General features: G+C 34.9%; 1 protein-coding gene across 1 annotated transcript in view; it reads right to left on the bottom strand.

Moving 5' to 3' along the window:
• CUL5 (cullin 5) overlaps positions 1-25,520 on the bottom strand; it is a 98,705-nt gene that overhangs the window by 5,224 nt on the left and 67,961 nt on the right. Inside the window, exons 11-18 of the mRNA XM_063093383.1 lie at positions 25,001-25,065; positions 11,712-11,844; positions 10,568-10,699; positions 7,084-7,207; positions 6,583-6,758; positions 5,876-6,037; positions 4,810-4,928; positions 4,086-4,209 (exon numbers count right to left, since the gene is read on the bottom strand). Of these exons, the coding sequence (XP_062949453.1) occupies positions 4,086-4,209; positions 4,810-4,928; positions 5,876-6,037; positions 6,583-6,758; positions 7,084-7,207; positions 10,568-10,699; positions 11,712-11,844; positions 25,001-25,065 (1,035 nt within the window). The remainder of the gene's footprint in view (positions 1-4,085; positions 4,210-4,809; positions 4,929-5,875; positions 6,038-6,582; positions 6,759-7,083; positions 7,208-10,567; positions 10,700-11,711; positions 11,845-25,000; positions 25,066-25,520) is intronic.

Raw genomic sequence — 25,520 nt, 5'->3', positions numbered from 1 at the left:
GGGGACTTTAGTAGCAGGGCTAGGTTATCCTATAATGTACCATGTAGGCCAAGGGGTCACACAGAAGATGTGACAGAGTCTCAGAGGACTCAAGACTCAGCAAGAGCAGGGGAATGGCAGTCAGAGCAGAGAAGAGGCCATGTGGCGCTTACCAACTGGTAAAAGAATAAGCCATACATTCCTCTGCTACAGACATTAGCAGTGTATACCAACAGAAAGCCAAATTCCCAAAGATGAGAGAGAAACCACTCCAGAACTGTCACGAGCAAGAACCCAGGACAAATGTCACAACTATACAGATATTAAGATCCCTTCACTGTCACTACGAGGTCAAATGAATTCCTCTTACACTCAATATATTCAGATGCCACCGATAATAGCAGCCAACAACGGGGATGAGTGGAGTAGAATCACAAAGAAAGAAGAAAGTCTTCTACCTAAAGAAATAGCACCTACCTAAAGAAAGAGCACTACCTAAAGAAATAGCTTAGATTATTGGATTGGGCATAACTGTGGATCAGTTTAAGACAAAACAAAAGAACTCCACTTTCTCTGGACATCGTATAATATGACTACACCTGCCATCCCATTACATATTTCAACTCTTTAATCTACCTGGAATTTATCCTGGTTTGGCTGTCAACTAGGAATATATCTTGATTTTACCCCCAAAAGTATACTACATTTCCCAATACCTCCTATTGAATAATACATTTCCTGTTCATGCGTTATGAAAACTTTCCTTTATCACATAAGTTTGTCTATACTTACACAGCAGGTTTAACTCTAGTTATTTTCTTCAGTTAATCTTCTTACCATGCTGTTTTATTTTTGTAGATATTTTAATAGACTTTAATATTTGGCAGGGCAAGCTCCACCACCACCATCACCGTATTCTTATTAAGTTTCTCAATTACTCTCACTTATCTACTTTGATAAAACTAAGAATCAATTTGTAAAATTCCAAAAATATTCTGAGTTGAATTTTTATATGAAATTTAGTGAACCTGGTATTAATATGGGAAAAATGGACTCTTTAAGTTATTCAGCCTTATCAAGAAAGAATAAGAAATCTCATATTGAGCAAAAGAAGCCAGACACAGGAGTATATACTGTCTGATTCCATTTATATGAAGACCTAGAACAGGTAAAACTAAGCAATGGTGATAAGAATCAGCTGAGGTACGGGGGAGACTGGCTGGATAGGAAACATAGGAAATTACTGGAATGACAGTAATGTTCTGTATCTTAATTGGGGTGACAGTCATGTAGGTATATACATTTATTACAGCTCATTGAAAATTGTGCTTTGAAAGGTGCATTCCATTGTGTATAAATTACACCTCCCAAAATTTTCTTTCTTTTTAAATTTTTTTGGAGGCTGCCTGGTAAGGGGATCCAAAAACCCTTGACTTTGGTGCTATAACATCATGCTCTAACCAACTGAGCCAAATGGCCAGACCTTCCAAAAATTTGAACAAGAAAAAAAGAGTTTGCCCCTTTTATTTATTCAAAAGAGCCACTCTCTTCATACAGGTCCTACATACTACCTTTTTCAAAATGCCTATAAATTTTATGGTTTCTCATTTTATTTTCCCCTTAATTATTTATTGCTAACATAAAAAAGCAATTGGTTTTTATTTATTCATCTTTTCTCTGCTACTGTATCATATTCTGTGATCTATAAGTAATGAAAAATATCAGTCTTTTCCTTGTTTCATATTTTGTTGCACTGGCCATAAGTTTCAAACAAAAATAAAACTAGTAAAAGTGGAACAACTTGGTTTTAAAAAGACTATTTCTAAAGTTAAAACAACCATACATTAGTCTGTAATAGGTACTCTTTATCATGTTCAGAAGGTATCATAATTCTAGGGCTGGATGATAAACTCACTTGGTTAGAGCATGGTGCTTCTAACACCAAGGTCAAGGGTTTGGATCCCCTTGCTGGCCAGCCACCAAAAAAGAAAAAAAGAAAAAAAAAAAAGAAGAAGATATCATAATTCTGGTTTTAAAATATTTTTATTCAACGAGTTCCAGTCAAGATAGCAGAATAGATGGTCCCCAGCGTCACTCTCTCCCACAAATCAACCAATTTACAACTGTAAAAATGTAACATTAGCCAAGCTGGGCCTGCTGGAGCTCAGGGGAAGAGGAGGAGAAAACTATGGTGTTCATGAAGGCAGGAGAAACCACGATGAGAGAAAGAAAAAACTGCTGTGAGTGTTCCGGGCTGTAGCTGCTTTAATGCTGGAGCTGCTGAGTGCATGGAGCAGGAGCTGGCAGAAGCTGCAGCTGTGCCCTTCAGATGGAGTTACTAGGAGGCGGTAGAGGAGAAGAGGGCCTTGGTGGCCCCCAGGACAGCAAGACCCCTGAGAGGATTCCCATGGACCCACACAGGAGGGAGGAGCCAGAACAGCTGAAAAAGGAGAGCCATTCAGATGCCAGCAAGTCAACGCAGGGGACCGGTGCAGGGCCTGTCCCATGGGAAGTGTTTGGAGCATGGGCGCTGGGGGAGATAGGCCCACTGGGAGAACACCGGGACACAGCAAGGACAGCTGATCCGCCCCTCAGTCAGCATAGGACCTCTCAGAGGAGACTGGTTGGGGATGCAGAATTGCATAGGGTGCAGTTTGATGAAAAAACTCAGGCCCAGATCAGAGTTTCTATACAACCCAGGTGCACCGAGTCTCTGGAGAGCTGGAAGTACCTGTAAGGTCAACCATTAAGCACTGAGCTGCACAAAAAGCCTTCCCTAGGGAAACAGCAGCAAAGCAGCAATTTAGCTAAACCACAGAGCTCAAGTACTGGTTCCCGCAGGAAGTTCCCCTGTGTTAGAAGTAAGCAAAGGACAAATTAGTTCCGGCCCATGGACACCACCAGCGCCTTGGAGCCTGCCATGGGACATGAAGCATGGAGTCGAGGACAGGACCCCTACCCACAACCACTCACACTGCCAATGCCTCGAGGCCTGCCTGGGAATCTGAGGCTTGGAGCTGCGGACCAGACCCCACTCCCACAACCAGGCACATCACGCCAGTGCCTTGGGGCATGCGAAAAACATCACCTCCATGTGGGTGGCCCACCACAGCCACCACAATAACCATGGCTGCTGCAAAAGTGGCCAGACACCTCAACCACCACGCAGATGGTCTGCCAGCCACTGGAGTGCATTGACACAAGGAGAGTCACCAGCAGGGATAAAGAAAAGAAGAGGATGTCTCTCTTCACAAAGCCCATTTCAGAGTGATAGAAGAAGCATCTGCTCTATGATAATGTTGGGAGACCTGATCACACCTCTCAGAATTGGACAGATCATCTAGGCAACAAATCAGCAGAGTAACCATTATTCTTTCAGAGGGAGAGAAGAAATCCAGGGTAATTGGAGGGGGGATGGGGAGAGATTGGACAAGGAGCATAAAGAATAATTATGATTTGTAACAATATATATGCTAGTAATATTGATTAGATCAACATATTTCAATGTTGAATCCCAAAAATATGTATAATCAATTTTGATTCAATAAAAATTTTAAAAAGTCACATCATATAAAATATATATATATTTTTTTATTCTATTTTTATTTATCTATTTATTTTTGGCAGCTGGCCAGTAATGGGATCCAAACCCTTGACCCTGGTGTTATCAACACCATAGAGTATTTTTAAAAGAAGAAATGGATAACAGAGAACTTTTTTTGGTTCTAAATAAAATAATTTCCTAATTTCACATTACATCAAAATTAGAAGTTTTAAAATTAAATACAAATTTAAGTACTTCAATCCTACAACTGTAATTTGTTGCTGAGATATATTTATTCAGATGGGGGTCAAAGAAAGACATAACCAAAACCAAGGTTTTACTTAACCAATAGCAAAATCTACTGGAGGTCACCAAGCCCTACAGACATCACTTTCAGCAGCTAAGAGAATATGATTTTAAATTCCAGTAAAATGACGATTAGCTCCTTCTTACAAAGGTTGAATACCTACACGCTTTTAAATTAAAAAATGGTTCAAAGATTTAAAAACAAAACAAAACAAGATGTTTCAAAATTTAGATATTCTATCTTAATATTACAAACCTGGGTTCTTAATATTCTTAGTTGAACTATTCCTTCATTCTCTTCTTCTCTCATCCTTTCTGTAGTGAGCTGCAAGCGTCCAATCAAGTTGATTTTACCCCTTTTCTGTACTTTTGCATTTTTTCTATAAAAAACATTGAATCAAATATTTTACAGTGAAAGGGCTTTAAACATATTATAGCAGCAATGTCTGAGAGAAAAGGTTGAGAAATATTCTAAAAATTACATCCAGAACTGTTTAAAGGTAACAATAACCAACATATATAGCTTTATTTAAAACTCTGTAATTCCCCTCAAACATGTTATAGCCTTTTAATAAAATGAGTTACTACACTTCCTCTAATAACAAAGTTAATATAATTTATATTGCCATGAAAGTAACTTGACAATTGAAGATAGATGGGTTATGGTTCAGCATTACCATTTTATTGGATCTTAAGAAAAATACTTTGCCTGGATAAAGTTACAGTGTGAGTGCCAAAGGATGTTTACTTTAAACATGAAAAGCAACAGTATAATGTCAGATACCAAAAAAGTATCCATGAAAAATATGGTAAAGAAGTAAACACCTCCAATAAACAACTAAATGATATAAATTTAGAGTGATAACATTATACAGTTATGTTTTAAATATCATGTAAGGAAAATAATATTTTGCTAAAAAACAAAGAACTAAAATTCAAACAAGGTAATTTTATTTTAGATGAACCAACATAAACCTTACATTAAACTGAACTCCTGGTTTACTGAGAAGAGGGTACCCTCTGTAAAGTCTTTGGGTGAGTTGACTTGAGGTTCGTACAATAAAACTTGCCGTTTGAGCTTCGGGAAAGCTACTAAAGACTATGAAGAATAAAGAAAAAACAATTAGCATTTATATACAGTAGGGAATACTAAGGTCAATCTCCAACATGATCAACATAAACAAGAAAGGATTATAAACAAATTCAGAATTCAAACTTTTATTTGGTATTTACATGAATACACCAATGTAAATGCATAATGAGGAACAAGTGGAGGAGGAGAGAAGAGTTGGCTATGAGGAAGCAATAAATGCTCTCTTAACGATAGGACAGGAAATTAGAATTGGTCACAGCACCATGGCAAACACCACTTGCCGGATATATACCAGCTGTTTCCTCCATAGGTAAACATAAAAATTCTATGGAGTAGGAGTAATGTAGTTACAAGCAGTAGGCTAATGAGTACATTTTACAAGTCCTTGAAAGGACCAAAGTTTTCTAACTCTTTGATTTTTGGTCATCATAAAAATCTTTGAACACACTCTCAGTATAAAAATTAAGTACATGTTTTTGGTCACATTCCTCACAAAGTAACATTTATTTTATTTTATTTTATTTACATATTTGATTTATTTTTATAATGTGTCTTTTCCTGGCCTTATTTGGAAAAGCACTTTCTTTTTTTTTTTTTTTTTGTCTTTTTCGTGACCAGCACTCAGCCACTTAGTGCACCAGCCATTCCTATATAGGATCCGAACCCGCGGCGGGAGCGTCGCCGCGCTCCCAGCGTTGCACTCTCCCGAGTGCGCCACGGGCTCGGCCCACAAAGTAACATTTAAATAACAACTCAATCTTTCTCTGTCTTAGTAACTTGCCTATTTTCAGTCTCTTTTTTCTGTAAATACCTCACTGGTATATTTTTCTAGGTTAAAAATCATTTTTCAGAGTGTTATGAATTCAAAAATTTGTTACAAGCCAATCACATATTTCCTGCTACCTGAGAGGATACAATTTTAAAAACAAAAAACATAAAACAAACAAACCAACCCATAAAGTTCTTCTAAGCTCAGCATCAGGGAGTTCAGTTGCAAGTTTTAGATTTTCAAAGCTGATTTTCTCTCTGGGTCTTTGGTTCCATGCAAACAACACAGCCAGCTGAAACGTGGTTACCTCCAAATCATATTGACCTACTTCATTCTTAAATGTTATCTATAATAGATGAAATAGATTTTTAATAAAGAAGAACATCTTCGTCATGATTACCATCTGTCTAGTATAATATCTGTGAAAAAGACTGCTAGTTGTTTTCCACTATCCATTTTCCCTTTCTTACAAGGTACTAAAACTTTTGACAGACCTTAATGACTGCCCGGAGTACAGACACATCTCATTTTTCCCTGTAGCAAAAATGTGGTCGTGTGACTGACTTCTGGCCAGTGTGATGGGAAAGGAAATCACAGAAGAAACTTCTAGAAGCTGCCCTTAAAAGGAGCACCCTCTCCTTTCCCTTCCTCTTGACAGGAAGACAGACATAGTGGGAATCATACTGTATTCCGCAGACAAGGACAATAGCTTAAGTGTGATGGTATAACCAGAAGCCTATGTCCCTACCAACTTCATGGAACAGATCCACTATTCCTGTTCAAACTTTCACATGTGAGAGAGGAAAAATCTACATTGTTTAAATAACTCTTATTTGGAATCCTGCTACCTTCACCTAAACTGATAGCTGAACTAAGATACCATCTACTTACAATTCCATTTGACATGAGATGATGCCAATGTAATTTTCTACCACTATGATTTTTTTTGTAGAATTCTTCTACTTCAGGTATCAAATCCTCCAGTTCAGTAGGAAGTGAGACAAAGACTTTCTCAGAGCTCCGTGACCAGGCGCCAGCATTCAGAATTTTTATATTAACTGAATCAGCTACGGGCAAGAATATTAGAAAATATAGATATAAAGTAAATAATTTTGACAGATGAAATTCAAAATAAATAATACAGGGTAAGCTTTGGCAAAAAATAAATAAGGGTTTACAGATTTTGTTAAAGGGTACTTTTGTTTCAAAATAAGGATCTGCAAATCTAACATTCTGCTTTGACAGCTATCTCCAAGGAATATGGACTTCATAACATCTTTGGATCTATTACTGCTGATGTTTATTTTTATTTTACTTGAAAACAAAGATTCTTTTTTTAAAAGTTTAAAAGTTTTTAAAAGTTTAAATGTATGTGTAAATATAAAATAATACCTGGTAAAGCCAATTTATTATTTTTGTGCATTTCCTTAAAAGCTTGGTTCAAATCTTCAGATACTTTTATGTCCTGAAACATTCTAGCAAGTTTGTTTACATAATCTGCCGGCATACCAACTTCCTGCAAAAACCAAAGATAGAACAGGCAATAAATATATATTCTGATATACTATTAGAAAAAATTTTAATAAAAAACTAAGTCTTGGATGCTTTAATACAAAATTGTTCCTTTTGCCCTTATTTATTGCAATGTTTATAGCCTAATACCTATTAAGTTCAACTTTCAGTTGCCACTGTATAATAAATGTAATTGCATAAAGTACAAAAATAATTTCTAGCTCCTCAATCCACAAATTACAAAAATAACAGAAGCACATCATGACCAGTGTCCAATCACAATACTTTCAAAATAGTCATCTGTTTATTCGGTTAACCCAGACAGAAAAGTGTAGTTTTGTTGCATCTTTGTCTACCAATAATAAACCCACATGTTTTACAAAAATGGATAATCGAAAGAGGTAACTGGCCAACAGAGATGATAAAAGTACACTGAAGAAATGAAAAGGGATAATGTTGTAAATGAAAATAAAATAAAACATAAATGGAGTTACAGAAGAAAGCTGTTAGGACTCTACAGATATGCAGGCCTAGGAACTTAGGGAAAGCAAATTATCAACATAAATGAAAGACGGCTCTGCTGCAGGCACGCCCCCGGCTGCTCCTCCCCATGAAGAGCCTCGTGTGCTTGGCAGCATTCGGCCTGGCCCTGCCGCTGGCCATCAGCCTTTTCCCGCAGATGTCAGAGACTGAAACATCTCAATTAGAGCCTGAGATTGCCAGGGCCACGAGCAGCCGGACAGTGGTGTATAACAAGGGACTAGAGCAATCTGAGGGTTCAGGGATCAGAAGCCCAAGATATCAAGATGGCTGCCAAGTCAAGATGGCTGATAGACCCCTTTCCACTTCCTTATTGTGAGCCGGCTTGTTTGCTGTTCTGCGCCTCAGGCCTGGGTGAAGGGTGGGGGTCCTGAGAAGGAGAAAGGCCAATGGGCAGATCCAAGGTGGTCTTCCAGCCTTGGGCCAGTGTGAGTGAAGCCCCAGCACACATGCCTTGGCCACACCCAGGGGACTGTGCAGTGTTTTTTTAACCTTCTCAGAAAATTTCTCAGTCTCTGTGATTTATGTAATACTAATGAACTGTGGGCAATAAATGATGGATTTAAAGCAAAAAAAAAAAAAAAAAAAAAAAAAAACCACATAAATGAGAGAAGTGGCAAATAACAAAAAGAGTAAGATACCCCTGAGGGAATGACAATGGCAAAAACTTTACAGTAAAGGAACTCTTAGTATTTCATAACCCTAAAAGCCCAAAAGATAAAATGCTGGAAGCTGATCCAAACTTAAAAAGGGGATACAACTCTCCAAGGCATAGAACTTATTTTTTTGTAAGTTACAAGACAAGAAGGTAAGTGCTATTCAAATTACTCTTCATTTTGGGCCGACCCAGTGGCGCACTCAGGAGAGTGCGGCGCTGGGAGCGCAGCAGTGTTCCCGCAGCGGGTTCAGATCCTATATAAGGATGGCTGGTGCGCTCACTGGCTGAGCGTGGTATGCCAGTCACAAAAAGACAAAAAAAAAAAAAAAAAAAAATACTCTTCATTTTAATAACAGCTTTATTGAGATAAATACTTCATCAACCATAAAATTCATCCTTTTAAAGTATACAAGGGCTGGCCAGTTATCTCAATCGGTAGAGTGTGGTGTTGATAATACCAAGGTCAAAGGATCGGATCCCCTTACCAGCCAGTCGCAGAAAAAAAAAAAGTACACAATTTAGTCGATTTTAGTATATTCACAGAGTTGAGCAACCGTCACCACTGTTTAATTTTAGAACATCTTCATCACCCCTAAAGGAAATCCTATACTTATTTGTAGTCACTTTCCATTTCCCCTCTCCACCCCAGCTCCTGGAAACCACTAATCTATTTTCTGTCTCTGTAGATCTACCTATTCTGGACATTTCATATCAGTAGAATCATATGACATGTGGTCTTCTGTGACTGGCTTCTTTAGGACTGTAATGTTTTCAAAGTTCATCCATATCACAGCATGTACTAGTACTTCATTTCTTTTTATTGCCAAATAATATTCCATTTTATGACTACACCACATTTTGTTTTTTCATTAGCTCATTGACATTTTAAGTTGTTTCCACCTTGGGGCTATTATGAAGAATGTTGCCACTAACATTTGTATACAAGTTTTGGCACGTACATATGTTTTCATTTCTCTTGAGTGGAATTACCTAGAAGTGAAATTGCTGGGTCAACTTTATGTTTAATTTTTTGAGGAACTGCCAAACAATTTTCCAAAGTGGCTGCAGCATTTTAGATGCCCACCAGCAATTTATGAGCGTTCCAATTTCTCCTCTTCCTCACCAACATTTTCATTGTTTTAATTTTAGCTATCCTAGTAAGAGTAAAGTAGTATCTCCTTGTGGGTTTGAATTTGCATTTCACTATTGACTAACAATGCTGAGCATCTCTGCATGCACTTACTGACCATCTGTATATCTTCTGTGAAGAAATGTCTATTCAAATCATTTGCCCATTTTTAACTGGGTTATTTGTTGTTGTTTTATTGCTGCATTGTAGAAGTAAGAGTTTAGATATTCTAGATACAATATTAGACATATGAATTACAAATATCTTCCTAACTACTTTTGATACATTTACAAATAAATAAAGCACTTAAATTCTGAAAGCTTCTTGTGTTTTAAACTGCAGAATACGAAATACATATAGTTTTGCTATTTTTTCCTTTTCCTATATATTTATAAATGTCAGTAAGAGTTTTGAAGGTTTTGACAAAAATTTTTAAAAGTCACAGAACAATCATTATTTTTCCTACTGTGCACAGTTTCAGTTAACACAGTATTTTTACTATCTTAATTTAAAATATCTATCTCTATATAATGAAGGACAATCACTTTAATAAAACTCAAATTCCATTAAAACAAACTGAAAAGAATAAACACAAACTAGTTTTACGTGCAAATTTAATTTAATTATAATTAGCACTAAATAAGCTATAAGCTAAAGGTCATTTTACTATATAGAAGAATTTATTGTTATTTATTTATAAATATCCTATAGTTAAGCATTTAGTAATGAAGACACCTTAAAAATGAAATGATTTGTCCTGGAATCTATTTAATAAGGTTAGTTCAAATGCGAGTGGTGGTACAAATGAGAATGAAAAAGTAGAAACAAAGCAAGAACAAAGGTACTTTACTAAAAGTCTTTATTAAAAAAATTAACTTTATTAGATAACACTTTATTTTATATAACTGATGCTATAGTCTTACAAAATGATCTCTATTTTTTAACATTAACAATATCACCAAAATGTATTACTTAAGCACACATATGAATCATGTGCTATATTAGAAAACCAAATATTTTTAAAAAATTTTACTTACTCTTAGCCACTCTACCATATTTTCTTCAATTTCACTATCAGCAGAGATGTCTAATATAAGACGTCGCGTCAAATGAGCTTTGTGATATCTCATAAAAACGTCTTTGTTTTGTACATATTTAAGTACCAAGAGCTGTATGGAAAACAAAGTTACTTTCAATTCTTATACTCTTTGACATCTCTCTCATTTCAACCTTTCTATATCCCCCAATTGTCAAAATACAGAAATTTTTTTTTTTTTGTCGTTTTTTCGTGACCGGCACTCAGCCAGTGAGTGCACTGGTCAGTCCTATATAGGATCCGAACCCGCGGCGGGAGCGTTGCCCTCCCAGCGCAGCACTCTACCAAGTGCGCCACGGGCTCGGCCCAAAAATACAGAAATTTATACAAACATATATAGATAAAAGCCTACTAAATTACCCATCTCTGAAAAATAACCAGTCCTGATACATTTCTTTACTACCCTAAAAGTTAGCAAATTTGACTGTAACCAAATAACCTTTTACTCCATATAAATATCAGTTTTTTTGGATTTTATATAAAATGTGATGATATACTTTACATGAAAATCAATGGTTCTTCCCCAATTTTTTCTTCTACCTATCTTCACTTTTTTCTGACACTAATCATCTCTCTTGGCCTTTTTGTCTATACTTGTCCTATACATTAACTTTTTATTTTTTTGTATTCCTGGGCTTATAACATTATGCTAACAATTGAGAGACAAATAAAAATGAAAGCAACTAACTCTTTATCTACTCTCATTCATCCCTAGCTATCTGTTTCGGGCTCTCACAAAAAGGAACAAAAAATTCCTAATCTCTCAACTATCATTCCAAACATATTGGCTCCACTTTCCCTTTTTTCCCCTCCTTTAATATAAGCTAGAATTTAACTGCCTAAAAAGAATCAAGAAAGAGGAAGAATTAAATGGTATTTTCCCCTAAGGCAGTTATAGAATAAAAGTTTTCCGATAGAAAAGTAACTGCCCAGTAGAGGTCTTACACTGTAAAACTTCATAACATTAGTTGCTTACAGATACAGATTTTTAATTGATCCTATCACACTCACAGGAAGTCTCATAAGCAAAACATAAACTCAAAGTAAGGTAATTAAAAATTTTGAAATACAAAACATTTATGTACCACTTCTTTAAGCTTTGCTTCAATCTCTTCAGAGGTTAATTTTTTGCTTAATGGTGTCTTTCTTAGCAACATGTCACAGTAATTGGCAAGCAGCTCAGGGCATTTTGATTCAGGCTGAGTTTTTAATCCTACCCTGAAAAACAAATTGAAAGAAGCTGATGAAAAATTATGTTTGCAAATTTTTTTTCTAAAGCCAATTTTTCACAAACTAATTCCACCCCCCCCCCTTTTTTTCTTGCATCTGGCTGGTATGGGGATCTGAACCCTTGACCTTGGTGTTATCAGCAATATGCTCTAACCGTGTGAGCTAACCAGCCAGCCTATAAACTAATTTCTTATATCGAATAATCTACTGATTATTCAATACTGAGCAAGCAAGATGTCTAGAGCGTGCATAATTTAAGGAGGATTTCACTCGTAGGTTACCATAAGCCCCAACCTTGCACTTGCAGAACCCTGAAAGTGAAAGCCTCCTTAAGTTTTGAACTCTAGGTGTCTCTGCATTACCCTAGTGCTGGCCTTGCCAATGATCTTTAAAAGATTTTATTCAGAAACCTGCTAAAATACTTTTGAAAAAACTACATAAATTCTTAGATATTCAAAAGTTTAAGATTTAAAACTTTTCATTATTAATATGTTAAGATAAAACCGTTATTTCACTCTTTGACATGTATGCAATGTTACCTGAATTCTATAGTGATGTGATATATACTATCATCCATTTAAAAAAAAGCATGAACAAATTCTTCTTAAACAATGATGAATTGGTATCTCTATTTCACTTTCTTGACAAAATTTTAAAACCAGTTTATTGTATTTCTTTTCTTTCTTTCTTTTTTTTTTTTTTTTAAAGATGACCAGTAAGGGGATCATAACCCTTGACTTGGTGTTGTCAGCACCACGCTCTCCCAAGTGAGCAAACTGGCCATCCCTATATAGGGATCTGAACCTGTGGCCTTGGTGTTATCAGCACCACATTCTCCCAAGTGAGCCACGGGCTGGCTCCCAGTTTATTGTATTTCTATGCTTGAAAATTTTGTATTTATTCTTTATTCTACTTTTTAAAACGTGTAAATAAATTTAAATTCAACATTCTAACATTTCTTGTGCATATTAAAAATTTAAGTGTTATTTTCCAACGGCTGAGCTATTCTATATTGAGCTATTGTAAGTACACAAACCATCAAAAGAACATGTGTGTTGGGTGTACATATATATATATATATATAATGTATGCATATGTAAAATTTTACTGGATGTGTCAATTTTTTTTTAGATTTACAGAAAAGTTGCAAAGATAGTACAGAGTTCTCATATACCCACACCATTATCCTCTATTATTAACGTTTTATGTTACAATGATTCATCTTTTTTTTGCTAAAAGGAAAATGCATTTAATGTAAATATGTACATTAATAAACAAGAAAGATCTAAAATCAATAATCACCTTTGCACCTTAAGAAACTATAAAATGAAGAGCAAACTAAGCCCAGAGCTAGCAAAGGAAGTAAATAATGAAAATTAGAGTATAGATAAAAGAAAGAAAGAGAAAATAGAAAAAAATAATACAGAAAATCAACGAAATCAAAAGTTGGTACTTTGACAGGATCCACATAGGATGTGTCAACTCTTAATGTGGTGGATGTTACTTATTTTTCTTCCCAACTATGAGTCTAGGAATCAGCATTGATTCTATTTCTACTTTTTATTTTTATAAATTTATGTCTTTGCCTGAGAAATCTTACTCACATAAGTAGATGGGACTAGAATAATGATGTCACTCAATTCTTTGAGCACCTCTTGAGTAATTAAAAAAAAAAATACTGATCTAACAGTAAAAATTATTTTTAACAATGCATATTTTTAATAGTGGCTAACATCAATTGTGTTGAAAGCAAAGATTTAGAAAACATTGGACTTGCAAAAGGGTCTGATATCTAACTCATTAGAAATTGTCTCTACGTTCATGCCAATATTTGAAAATACTCCTTTCTTGGGCAACCTGGAGTCTTTTACATTCCAAGGCAAAGCATCATAGTAAGAATCAAGAGAGGTATGCCTTTCTTCACAAAAAAATTGCATTACTTCTACCACAGGGCTCAATTTCAGAAATGAGTGAATGTGGAAGCTGAGGATTTGGAAATTGATATCTTTGAAAGTATACACACTGGCATGCTCTAGGAGAGTCTTTCTGTATCTCCCAAGGTAGGAATGCCCCACTAACTAATTTCACAAGAATCTATCCATCTCTTCCAATCTATTTGCAATGCCAATGCCTAGTACTGTAACAACCGAAGTGCTTTATTTCCCTGCCTTCAATTCAACCTGTTGAGAAGATAGCTATTAGTCTTATATTGTTGTTTCTTTGAAGATAGTGTCATTTTTTCCCCTTCTGGCTATTTTAAACTTTTTGTGTTGTTTTTTTTTTTTTTTCAGTTTTAAGCTGTTTTATTATGATGCACCTGTGAATGGTCTGACTTGTATTTATCCTACTTGGGATTCGCAGAGACCCTTTAAATCTGTGACTTAATATCTTTTGCCAACTTTTGAAAATTTTGGTAAATATCTCTTTAAATATTGCTTATAACCTCTTTTCTGTTCTCTGTGATTACAGTTACATATTGTTGTAGACATTTTACCTTTTCTCAGGTAACAATTTCACCTATTTGTCCACTATGTATTTTTTCATTGATATTTATTATCTAAGCTAATATTCCTGAGATATAATTCACTCATTTAAAAAGTACAATTCGGTATTTTAAAAGTATATTCACAGGGCTGTACACCATAATCATATCTTAGAACATTTTTATAACCTCAAAAAGAAACTCCATACTACTAGCAGTCAAATCCCATTCTTCAGCTATCTTCCCCTCCCAGCCTCTGACACCAACTAGTTTCTGTCTCTATGGATTTGCTGATCTCGGACATCTCATATAAATGTTATCATGCAATATGTGGTCTTTTGTGACTCAATTCTCTAACTTAGCATGTTTTCAAGGTTCATCCATGTTGTATTAAAATTTATTTTACTACACAGCACTAGTAATATCATAATGAATGCTGGACACTGTATATAAAAGAATCACAGAGGCACAAGATCATGTTATATTAAGAGTGGATTCACCCTTTGTTTTGTTATAAATGGGACTGATCACTTTAATCCTATTAGGAACTGAGTTGGTTCAAGGCTGGGTTAGCCACTGAATCTAAGGAATGTCCCTCCTGGCCTTGCAATTAAGAGTCCAGTGGGTTCTGTCACTCTAGTTGTATGTGACCACAAAAGCTCTAATGCCTCCTAGAAACATCACTCAGCCTGGGCCACCACACCTATATTCTCAGCTGATGCTTCTCTTCAGGGAAACATAGTTACAAGTCTTCAGCTAACCTCTGTAAGGGTCTCTCAAATTTAATCCTTTTGTCATAGTTGCTTCTATAGCTCCTTGATAACGTTAAAGTTACTATTTTCTAAATTTACCTGATTTTCCTAGTTCTCAGTGGAAGCACTGGCCTACCACAAACTACTCCATTCCTCCTCAGAAGTGAGTCTCCCAAACAACCTGGATGCTACTACCAGTTTATTCTTCTAGAACATCATCTCCCTAACACCTATGTTCTGCTAACTGAATTATGCTAATGATTCTTATTTTATTCCACAGAAATTTTCTACTTTAATCCAGAGCTAAAGGTAGAACACAGTGACCTCAGAATCAGAAAAGAAGGAGAAACCCAGCAATCCTCACTTCTAGAAATCTATCCCGTAGATACAGGTTACATATAAAACGACAAATGCACACTATTATTCTATGTAGTACTAATGGCAATAGCAAAATATCAGAAACTATTTAATGCAGCAATAAAGTACCAGTTAAATAAACTATGGTACATCTACCAGACAGAATGCCATGCTGGTATTAAGAATAATGAGGTTATGAAGAACCCATAGCTAACATAATAATGGGGAAAGACTGAGAGTGGGCCGCTAAAATCAGGAATGAGACAAGGATGTCTGAATTCACCACTGCCAATCATTACTTTACTAGAAGTTCTAGTCAGAGCAACGAGGCAAAAAATACATGCATGCATTTGTACATACATATATGAACAAATAAATAAATGACATCCAAATTGGAAAGGAAGAAGTAATTGTATCTCTATTTGCAGATGTTATGATCTTGTACATAAAAAATCTGAAAGAATCCACAAAAAAGCTAGTAAAGCTAATAAAGAAATTTAGGAAAGTTGCAGGGTACAAGACTAACACGTAAAAATGATTTGTTTTTATACACTGGGATGAACAATCCAAAAAAATTAAAGAAACAATTCTGCTTATAATAGCATCCAAAGGAAAAATATCTAGGAAAAAATTTAACCAAGGAGATGAAAGACTTGTCAACTAAAAACTACAAAACATTGCTGAAAGAAAAGACCTAAATAAATGGAAACACATAAACACATCTCATTTTCATGAGGTGGAAGATATAATATTAAAATATCAATATTACCTAACACAACCTACAAATTCAATGCAGTCCCTCTCAAAATACCAATTGCCTTTTTCATAGAAATGGAAAAGCCAATCCTGAAATTAATACGGAATTTTAAGGAGACCCAAATAGCCAAAACCATCTTGAAAAAGAACAAAGCTGTAGCATTCACACATTCTGATTTTAAAGCTTACTGCAAAGATAACAGTAATCAAAACAGTGTGATAGCAGCATAAGGACAGACATATAGACCAATGGAATTCAATTAAGCCTACAGAAACACACACACCCATGGCCAATTGATTTTTGATGATGGGGCCATAACTTCAGTGCGTACTGAGACAACAGGATCTCCACACACAAAAGAATAAAGTTTGTCCTTTATCTCACACTATATACAAACATTAACTCAAAATGAATCAATGACTTAAATATAAGAGCAAAACCATCTCAGAAGAAAACATAAGGATAAATCTTCATGATCTGGATTTAGAAATGAATTCTTAGATATGATTCCAAAAGCACAAGCAACGAAAGAAAAAACTGGTAAACTGGACTTAATCAAAATTAAAAGCTTTTGTGCATCAAAGGGCATTATCGAGAAAGTGAAAAGACAAACCCACAGAATGGGAGAAAATATTTACAAATCATTTATCTCATAAGGATCTGGTACCAGAATATATAAAGAACTCTTACAACCCACGAAGACAAACAATCCTATAAAAATAAACAGAAAGAAAAAAGACAACAATCACAATAATTCCTTGAACTTGTTAAGAGAACAGACATGATGTTGATGGGAGTGGGAAAGGGCCACAAAAATCAACTACATTGTATAATGATTAAAAAAAAAAAAAAAAAAGGCAAAGGACTTGAACAGACATTTCTCTAAAGAAAGTATACATCTATAAGCACATGAAAAGATTATCGAAATCATCAGTCATTGGGAAAATGCAAATCAAACTACTTCATGCCCTCTCTAGGATGGTTATAATCAAAACAGTAAGGATGTAGAATAATCGGAACCCTTGATGCTGGTAGGAATGCAAAATGGTTCAGTCACTAAGGAAAATAGTATTGTGGTTTCTCAAGAAGTTAAACAAAGAATTCCCATATGACTCCTAGGTATATACTTCGGTATATACCACCCCTAGGTATATACTCATAAGAAGTGAAAACAAGTGTTCAAAAAAAGTACATATACACTCATGTTTACAGTAGCACTATTTACAATAGCCAAAAGGGGAAAACAGCCCAAATGTCCGTGGGATGAACTGATAAACAAATTGTGGTATAAACATACCATATTATATACATACCACCATATTACTCAGTCATAAAAAGGAATCAAGTACTGATACATGCTACAACCTAGATGAACCTTGAAAACATAATGCTAAGAGAAAGAAGCCAGACACAAAAGATCACATATCATTTATAAAAAATATCCCAAATAGACAAAACCATAGAGGTAGAATGCAGATTGGTGGTTGCCAGAGGCTAGTGAGAGGGGAGAATGGGAGAAGCTGCTTAATGGGAAAGGGGTTTATTTTGGAGTGTTGGAAATGTTTTGGAAGCAAACAGAAGTGGTGGTTGCACAACACTGTGAATGTACTAAATGCCACAGAATGGTTAACTTTATATTGTTTGAAGTCACCTCAATGAATTTTTTTAAAAAAGAAAAAAAAAAAAGGAAGAAGTTAAACTTCAGTAAGAGCTGTGTTCAGTATAGCTTGTGTTGGATGAATCTTCTTCCAGAAGACAATTACAAACTCTGAACAAATTTTTTTTTTAAAAAACATGCCATGAAAGCACTGAATAGTGACCAAACACAGGCAAAAAGTGGAAGAGTTACACTTTAAAGAAAGGAATAGGACTGAGTAAATTTCCAAATTGTAGAGAATTTTGCTTGAGGGAAAGTCTAAGTCAATGCCAACTGCAGGGCAGCCTAAAATTCAGATAGAAACCTGCAGTCTTTCCAGTTGAACGTCAGGATAGAGTTCAGATGATGTTAAGAGAAACCATTCTCTGTAACATATCATTCACACATCCACAATAAACTCCAACATTATAAAGCATAAAAACATACATGAAAATGTGATCCATATGCAAGAGGAAAAGCAATCAATGGAGATCAACCCTAAGATAATCCAAATGTTGGAATAGCATCCTTTAAAATAAGGATTTTAAAGCAGCTATTATTACTATGCTCAAGACATAATGGAAAATACATTGATAACAAATAAACAAAAATATGAACAGTGAAACAGAAGCTAAGAAAAGAGCCAAACAGAAAATTTGAAAATATGTGAAATTAAAAATTCACTTGATGTATGTAACAGAAGATTATAAATGACAGATGAGTCAGTGAACTTAAAACTGGATCAACAGAAATTACCTAACCTGAGAAAGAGAGAGACAAGGATTGAAATAAGCTAGAGTTTCAATGACCTGTAAGTCATTACCAAAGAATCTAACATATATGTGATTGGAGTCCCAGAAGAAGAGAAAGTATGAGTAGAAAAGTAATAGGCAAAAGTTTCCAAAATATGATGAAAAACATAAAATTACAGATTCAAGCTCAGCAAATGTTGAACAAGATTAAAAACAAAACAAAATGAACAAATGAAAACCCATCATAGTGAAATTGATGAAAACCAAGCATAAAGAGAAAATTTCAAAGTAGTCAGAAAAACAAAATATACAGTGGAATGATGGCACAAATGACATCTGACTTCTCATCAAACAGTGGAGATAAGAAACAGTAGAATAAGTTTAAAGTGCCAAAAGAAAAAACCCCTGTCAACCCATAATTCTACATGCAGCCAATATACCTTTAATAATGAAAGTAAAATCAGTTGGTTAGAGTGCAATATTAAAACACGCAGGTCAAGGGTTTGGATCCCTGTACCAGCCAGGTGCCAAAAAAAAAAAAAAAAAAGAATGAAGGTAAAATAAAGATATTTACTGATAAACAAACTTTAAGAGAATTAATCGCCAGCAGACCTATGCTACAAAATGCTAAAAGAAGTTCTTCAGGCTGAAGAGGAATAATACCAGAAGAAAACTCAGACTTTCAGAAAAGATTAAAAGCACTAGAGAAGGTAATATGTGGGTAAACATAAAAACAGTCTCTTTTTAAACTCATAAAATGTTTAAAATACATATAACTGTTTAAAGCAAAATTTTAACATTGCATTGTGTAGTTTATAGCATATGTAGATGTAATATATATCAACAGCTTAAAGGAAAGGAGGGAAATGGAAGTATATATTCACAAGGTTCTTACATTTTACATGAAGTGACATGATAATAACTCAAAGTGGACTGTGAAAAGTTAAGGATACACATTGAAATCTCTAAAGCAACCACTATAAAATAATTCAAGTTAGCTAAGAGGCCAAAAAATAACTTCAAATGGAAATCTAAAATATATTCAATTAATCCAAAAGAGGGCAGGAAAAGAACTAAAAACAGATAGCACAAACTGAAAGCAAAGAGCAAAATGGTACACCAAATCCAATCATATCAATAATTATATTAAATATAAAGGAACTAAACAGTCAAAAGGCAGAGATTATCAGATAGGATTAAAAAAGCAAGACAGCAAGGGGCAGTGGTGCTTGCCTGTAGTCCCAGCTACTCAGAGGCTGAGGATGGAGAACTGCTTTAGCCCAGGAGTTCTGGGCTGTAGTGCACGATGCCAATTGGTTGTCCGCACTAAGTTTGGCATCAATATGATGACCTCCTGGGAGCTGGGGATCACCAGGTTGCCTAAGGAGGGGTGAACCGACCCAGGTCGCAAACAAATCAGGTCAAAAGTCTTGTGCTGGTCAGCAGTGGGTTCATGTGTGTGAATAGCCACTGCACTGCAGCCTGGGCAACATAGTGACATCTTGCCTCCTTAAAAAAAAAAGTAAGACCCAGCTATATGCTGTCTATAAGAAACAAACATTATATTTTAAGTAAAAGGATGAAGAAGGATGGAGAAAGATACCATAAAGATAGCGAACATAAGAAAGATGGAGTGCACATTCTTTTCAAGTGAACAAGGTATGTTCAACAAGATACGCCATGCACTGGGCTACAAAAACAGGAGACCTTAAATTCTGACTGAAATCCCAAAGAATATGTACTCTAACCACAATGGAATTAAATTAAAAATTAATAACAAGATATCCAGTAAACCCTAAATATTTGACAATTAAAACCATACAACTCTGGATAACAGATGGGTCAAAGGTAAAATTATAAGGGAAATGAGAAAACATTTCTAACTGAATAACAATGAAAAATATCACATATCAAAATTTGTGGGATAAAATTAAAGCAGTTCTTAGAATAAAAATGAAAGTTATATGATGCCATAGAAAATAAGATATAATATCAGTAATTTGAAGTTCTACCTTAAGAATCTAGGGGAAAGAAAGAACAAAGTAAACACAAAGTAGAAGGAAGGAATAATAAAGATAATGGCAGAAATCTATGAAACAGAAAACAAGGCAATAGAGGAAATTTAAAAGTCAACTGATCATTTGAAAGCAACAAAATTAATAAACCCCCAGCTAAACTGATCAAGACAAATTACCAATATCAGAAATGAAACAGGAGCTACAACTAAAGATTTTATAAACATAGGCATTAAAAGAATAATAAGGTTTCTTCCTCCTCTCATACTTTCCCAGACAATTCAGTTCTAAGGCATTAGCACAGAATAAGGTACACGGTCACACATGTGGGTGATTTGATACGGGTGTTGGAGCCCAAAACAGTTTGAGGTAAATACCCAGATGAATGGTAGGTCCAATAGGGGGTGGTGGAGCACAGTGGGGAACCCAAGCAGGGTGATAAGTACATCCAAATGTGGGGGTGGCCTTGTGTAGGGCATCAGTGACAGAGCTGGAAGAGAGGAAGCCTTCCATACAAGGAGAAGGTCTGGTACAAGGGTACTTCAAAAAGTTTGTGGAAAAATAGAATTAAAAGATACGAGTCTTTCCATGAACTTTTTGAATTATCCTCATATAAGCTGTAAGAGTCTAAGTAAGATGGATAGAGTGTCCACACAGATATGGACAGCTTGGTATTTGATGTCAAGAGGCTGACCAGGGTAAGAACGGCATCCAAATGGAGGGATAGCTGGATGTGAGGCGCTGTGACCCAAAAGTGTGCTGAGTATGGTGGCCATGCAGAAGGATAGACTGAAGCCCATGCAGAGTGAAAGAGCCATCCATACAGGGCTGTATCTTTAAGTGTCCACTGAGAGGGCCTAGGAGCTGTGACACCCCGATAGCAATAAACACACTTAACACCAGATCTTGTCCACTAAAACCCACTGTCCACTAAAAGGAACCAAGGCTTCATGGAAAAATGGCCAATTCCGAGGCTAGGCAAAGGAAAATACAAAATGAGCCTAGAGCATCTTCATGCACCATAAAGAAAGAAAGAGTTTACTGTCAAAAGGACCCAGAGTTCAGCTCCCACTGATATCTAGAATAATTTGAAAATAAAAATAATCACAGTAAATTATAACCCACTGAACAAAATAGGAAACTATGAGTCCATATTGATATGATAAATTAAAAATTTGATGAGGAATGAGATGTTTACATAGTTTTGAAGTAATTCACATAAATAATTATAGAGAAATAGAGTAATATGGCAGCAGAGAGGTCTGGCAGACACCAGCTTAATCAAGTGATCAGACTAAACAAGACGAGTAGTGGAGTAAATCAGAATCATGCACCCCCAGATAAAACGCAATAGGAACAAAGCTTCACTTCTGCCAAAGATGCAAACCTGAATCTAATCATAAAGAAACATCAATTTAACACAAACTAAGGGACATTCTACAAAATAACTGGCCCATGATCTTCAAAAGGTCATGAGAGTCAAAATAAAGACTGAGACCAAAGATCAAAGAAATGTGACACCTAAATGCAACATGTGATTCTTTTTTTGCTATAAAAAAAAATTTATGGTCCACTCATGAAATTTAAAAGGGATTTGAGGAGTATATGATAGTATGTACCAAAGTTAATTTCCTGATTTTGAAAGTAGCATTGAGATTATGTTTGTAGAAAATACACACAAATGTACTTGGAATGATGAACGACTTACTCCCAAATGGTTCTAGAAAAAAGGGTTTTACTGTATTTGCAAAGAGAAAAGGATAATAAGGAAATAGTAGCCACAACTTTATGCACATAAATGTGACAACTCAGAAGAAATGAACAAATTTCCTGAAAAACACACTTACCAAAACTAAACTAGATTAAATAAAAAAATCTGAAGAGCTCTGTATCTATTAAATAAATTCAACTTGTAATAAAAAAACCTTTTCATATAGAAAACTCCAGGCCCAAATAGTTTTACTTGCGAATTCCATCAAGCATAAGGATGAAGTAGTACCAATTACATGAACGCTTTCAGAACATACAAAAGGAGGGAATAACTCCCAACTCTTTTTATGCAACCAGCACAATCCTGGTAACAGAAAATGATGAAGACATTCTAAAAGGGAGAACTATAAAAGCCATAAAGATCAGTAAAGAAGAGGTAAAATCTTCCATGAATACAGGATGGAAAGAAAGAACAAAATTATACAACCCAACTTCAAGACTCACTATAGAACTATATTTATCATGTGGTGGTAATGACCTAAGGATACCCAAATAAATCACTGGAATAGAAGAGAGAGTCTAAAAACAGATCCACGTTTTTTAAGTCACTTGATTTTTGATAGAAAGGCATCAAATGCAATGGGGAATAACAAATGGTGCTGAAACCATTTGCTAACCAAATGGGAAAGAAAAAAATAAAAAAAAAGAAAATCAACCCCTAACTCACACCTTACACAAACACCAATTTAAATGAATCTTAGACCTGAACACGAAAGCTAAAATTATAATGCTTCTAAAAGAAAACAAAGAACATCTTCATGTCCCAGGGGTAGAAGCAGATGAACAGGGGAAGCAAAAACCATAAAAGAAAAGCAGAAGTCTTACAAAGGACACATATCTAGAATATATAAGAACTCTTATAACTCAATAATAAAAAGGAACAGGTCAAAAGAAAAAAAAAATAGGAAAAAAGTTCTAAGAATGCCACAAAATACATGAAAAATTGCTCAACATCAACAGTCAGTCATGAGGGAGATGGGAATTAAAACTATGGTATACCATTACGTACATCCAGAATGATTAAAATTAAAATGACAACACCCAACATTGGCAAGAATGAGGATCAACAGGTACTCTCATACTTTGTTGGAAGTGTAGAATAGTATAATCACTTCGGAAAGCAAACTACTGTTACATGCAAAATCATGAATGAATCTAAAAAACACAATGCTGACTGGAAGAAGTTTTACACAAAAGAGTACATACAGTATTGTATGATTCCATTTATATGAAGTCTCAGATCAGGAAAAGCTAACCTATGTTAAAATAACTAGAATAGTTGCCTGTGAAAGGAGGTGGGGTGGGACTGCCTGAGAACTGGCATGAAGCAACTCTAGGATTATGGAGATATTGTACATCTTAATTAGGTGTAGACATTTATCAAATCTGACTCAACTGGACACTTAAGATTTATGCATATGACTATGTAAATTTTACCTTAAAACACAAACACACTAACATAAAATTTAATTAATGATTGAATGCTGAAGTGTTTAGAGAGTAACAGTTACTAATGTATGCAACTTCTTTAGAAACGCTATTTAAAAAGTTGACTGACAGTGGCTAGCCTGTTAGCTAAGTTGGTCATAGCGAGGTGTTAAATATAACACCAAGGTCAAGGGTTTGGATCCCTGTACCAGCCAGATGCCAAAAAAAAAAAAGTTGACTGATGGATATATGCAGGGATACTGATGGATACATACATATTTGATAATCCAATTATAGTAATTTTATTGTAAATTTGAAATTTTTCATAAAAAAATGCTTGAGCAGAGGAAAATAAGGAAGATCTCTGGGTACTCATGAGATCACCAAGATGTAGTGTTATGTGTTTCATATATTTCACAATAAAAGAGAATGTGAAATATGCCCTTCTAAAATACAACTCAGATGCCTTTAACAGTAATAATACTCAAGCAACTTACACAGCTCAAAAAATACAAAACAAAAACATTAAAATGTAAAACCTGAATAATTACTTTTCTTAAGAAATGCTATTTTCCAATTTTTTCAAACATTTTAGCATTATATGTAAAATTTGTTTAAAATAGTAATTCTCAGCTAGAAATTACATCAAAAAATTTTTTTCAGAATAACCTTTATTGCTACTTAGTACTACTCTGAAGGTATTATAACTAGCTCAGATTTATTATTACATAAATTTCAATTTTCAAATTTTCTATAAATTGTACTTAGCACAAGTGAATTCACTGTACCGATGAGATTAATTTTTTAAAATGGTAATATAAAAATTTATATTAAAATTGATTTTCCTTTTTATATTGTTATGGTGAACTGAGTTATTTCCCATGCTCTTATAGGTAACAGAATACCTTTAGTGACTAATGAGGGAAAAACAATCAAGTAGACATTCTAAAAGATTAGTAACAAAATATTTTTTCCTACTTGAAAAAATAAAGTCAACATATTTTGGTCATAAGGAGAGATAATTTAACACAAAATTATAAATTGAGAGTTTTTCTAACCAAAGGCAGCAAAAATCATAAGTAACAACAAAAACAAACCTAGGGTTAAGAGTAACAGGGCACCTTGCAAACCCAATAACATGTAATACACTCTAAAAAATGTAAGTATTTTTAAAATACGGTTTAGAAAAGCTTACCCTTTCTGCTTCAAAGGTAATTCAAGTTTAAATATGGTAGCATCATTAACAACTGCTTTATATGCCTGCAAAAATAATTTGAGATCAAATAGGAACATTATTTTTAATATTTAAAATACAGATAAATTGTTACACTTCCAAAAATACATTGAAACACAAATCAGTTTTATTATTTATGTATGTATTTATTTACAAACAATAATGACTGTCAGTAAAAATCCGTTTTTAGTTTTAATGGTATAACTGACCTCAAAGAATTTGCTCTTTGTCATATTATAATTATCAATATTCTCAAGTGGGGTCTTAATGGTGCCTGACAGCCACACCATTTTCTCTTGTCCACTCAGTCTCCTATTGTCCTAGACAAGATTTTTGTGCGATCTCCTTTCTCCTCAAACCACCAATATTTCCTCCCCCTTTCACACTCTCAGCTAATGATATGGCTTCCTATTTCATAAAAGTAATCAGAATTCCCTCTTCTACTTCAATTTTTCCCTCTCCATTGTTTCTGTAGCCTCAG

Source organism: Cynocephalus volans, chromosome 4 (genome assembly GCF_027409185.1).
Source record: "Cynocephalus volans isolate mCynVol1 chromosome 4, mCynVol1.pri, whole genome shotgun sequence".
Taxonomy (NCBI): Eukaryota; Metazoa; Chordata; class Mammalia; order Dermoptera; family Cynocephalidae; genus Cynocephalus; species Cynocephalus volans.
Note: the sequence above shows the minus strand (reverse complement) of the source record. Positions and strands in the feature narration are given on the sequence as shown.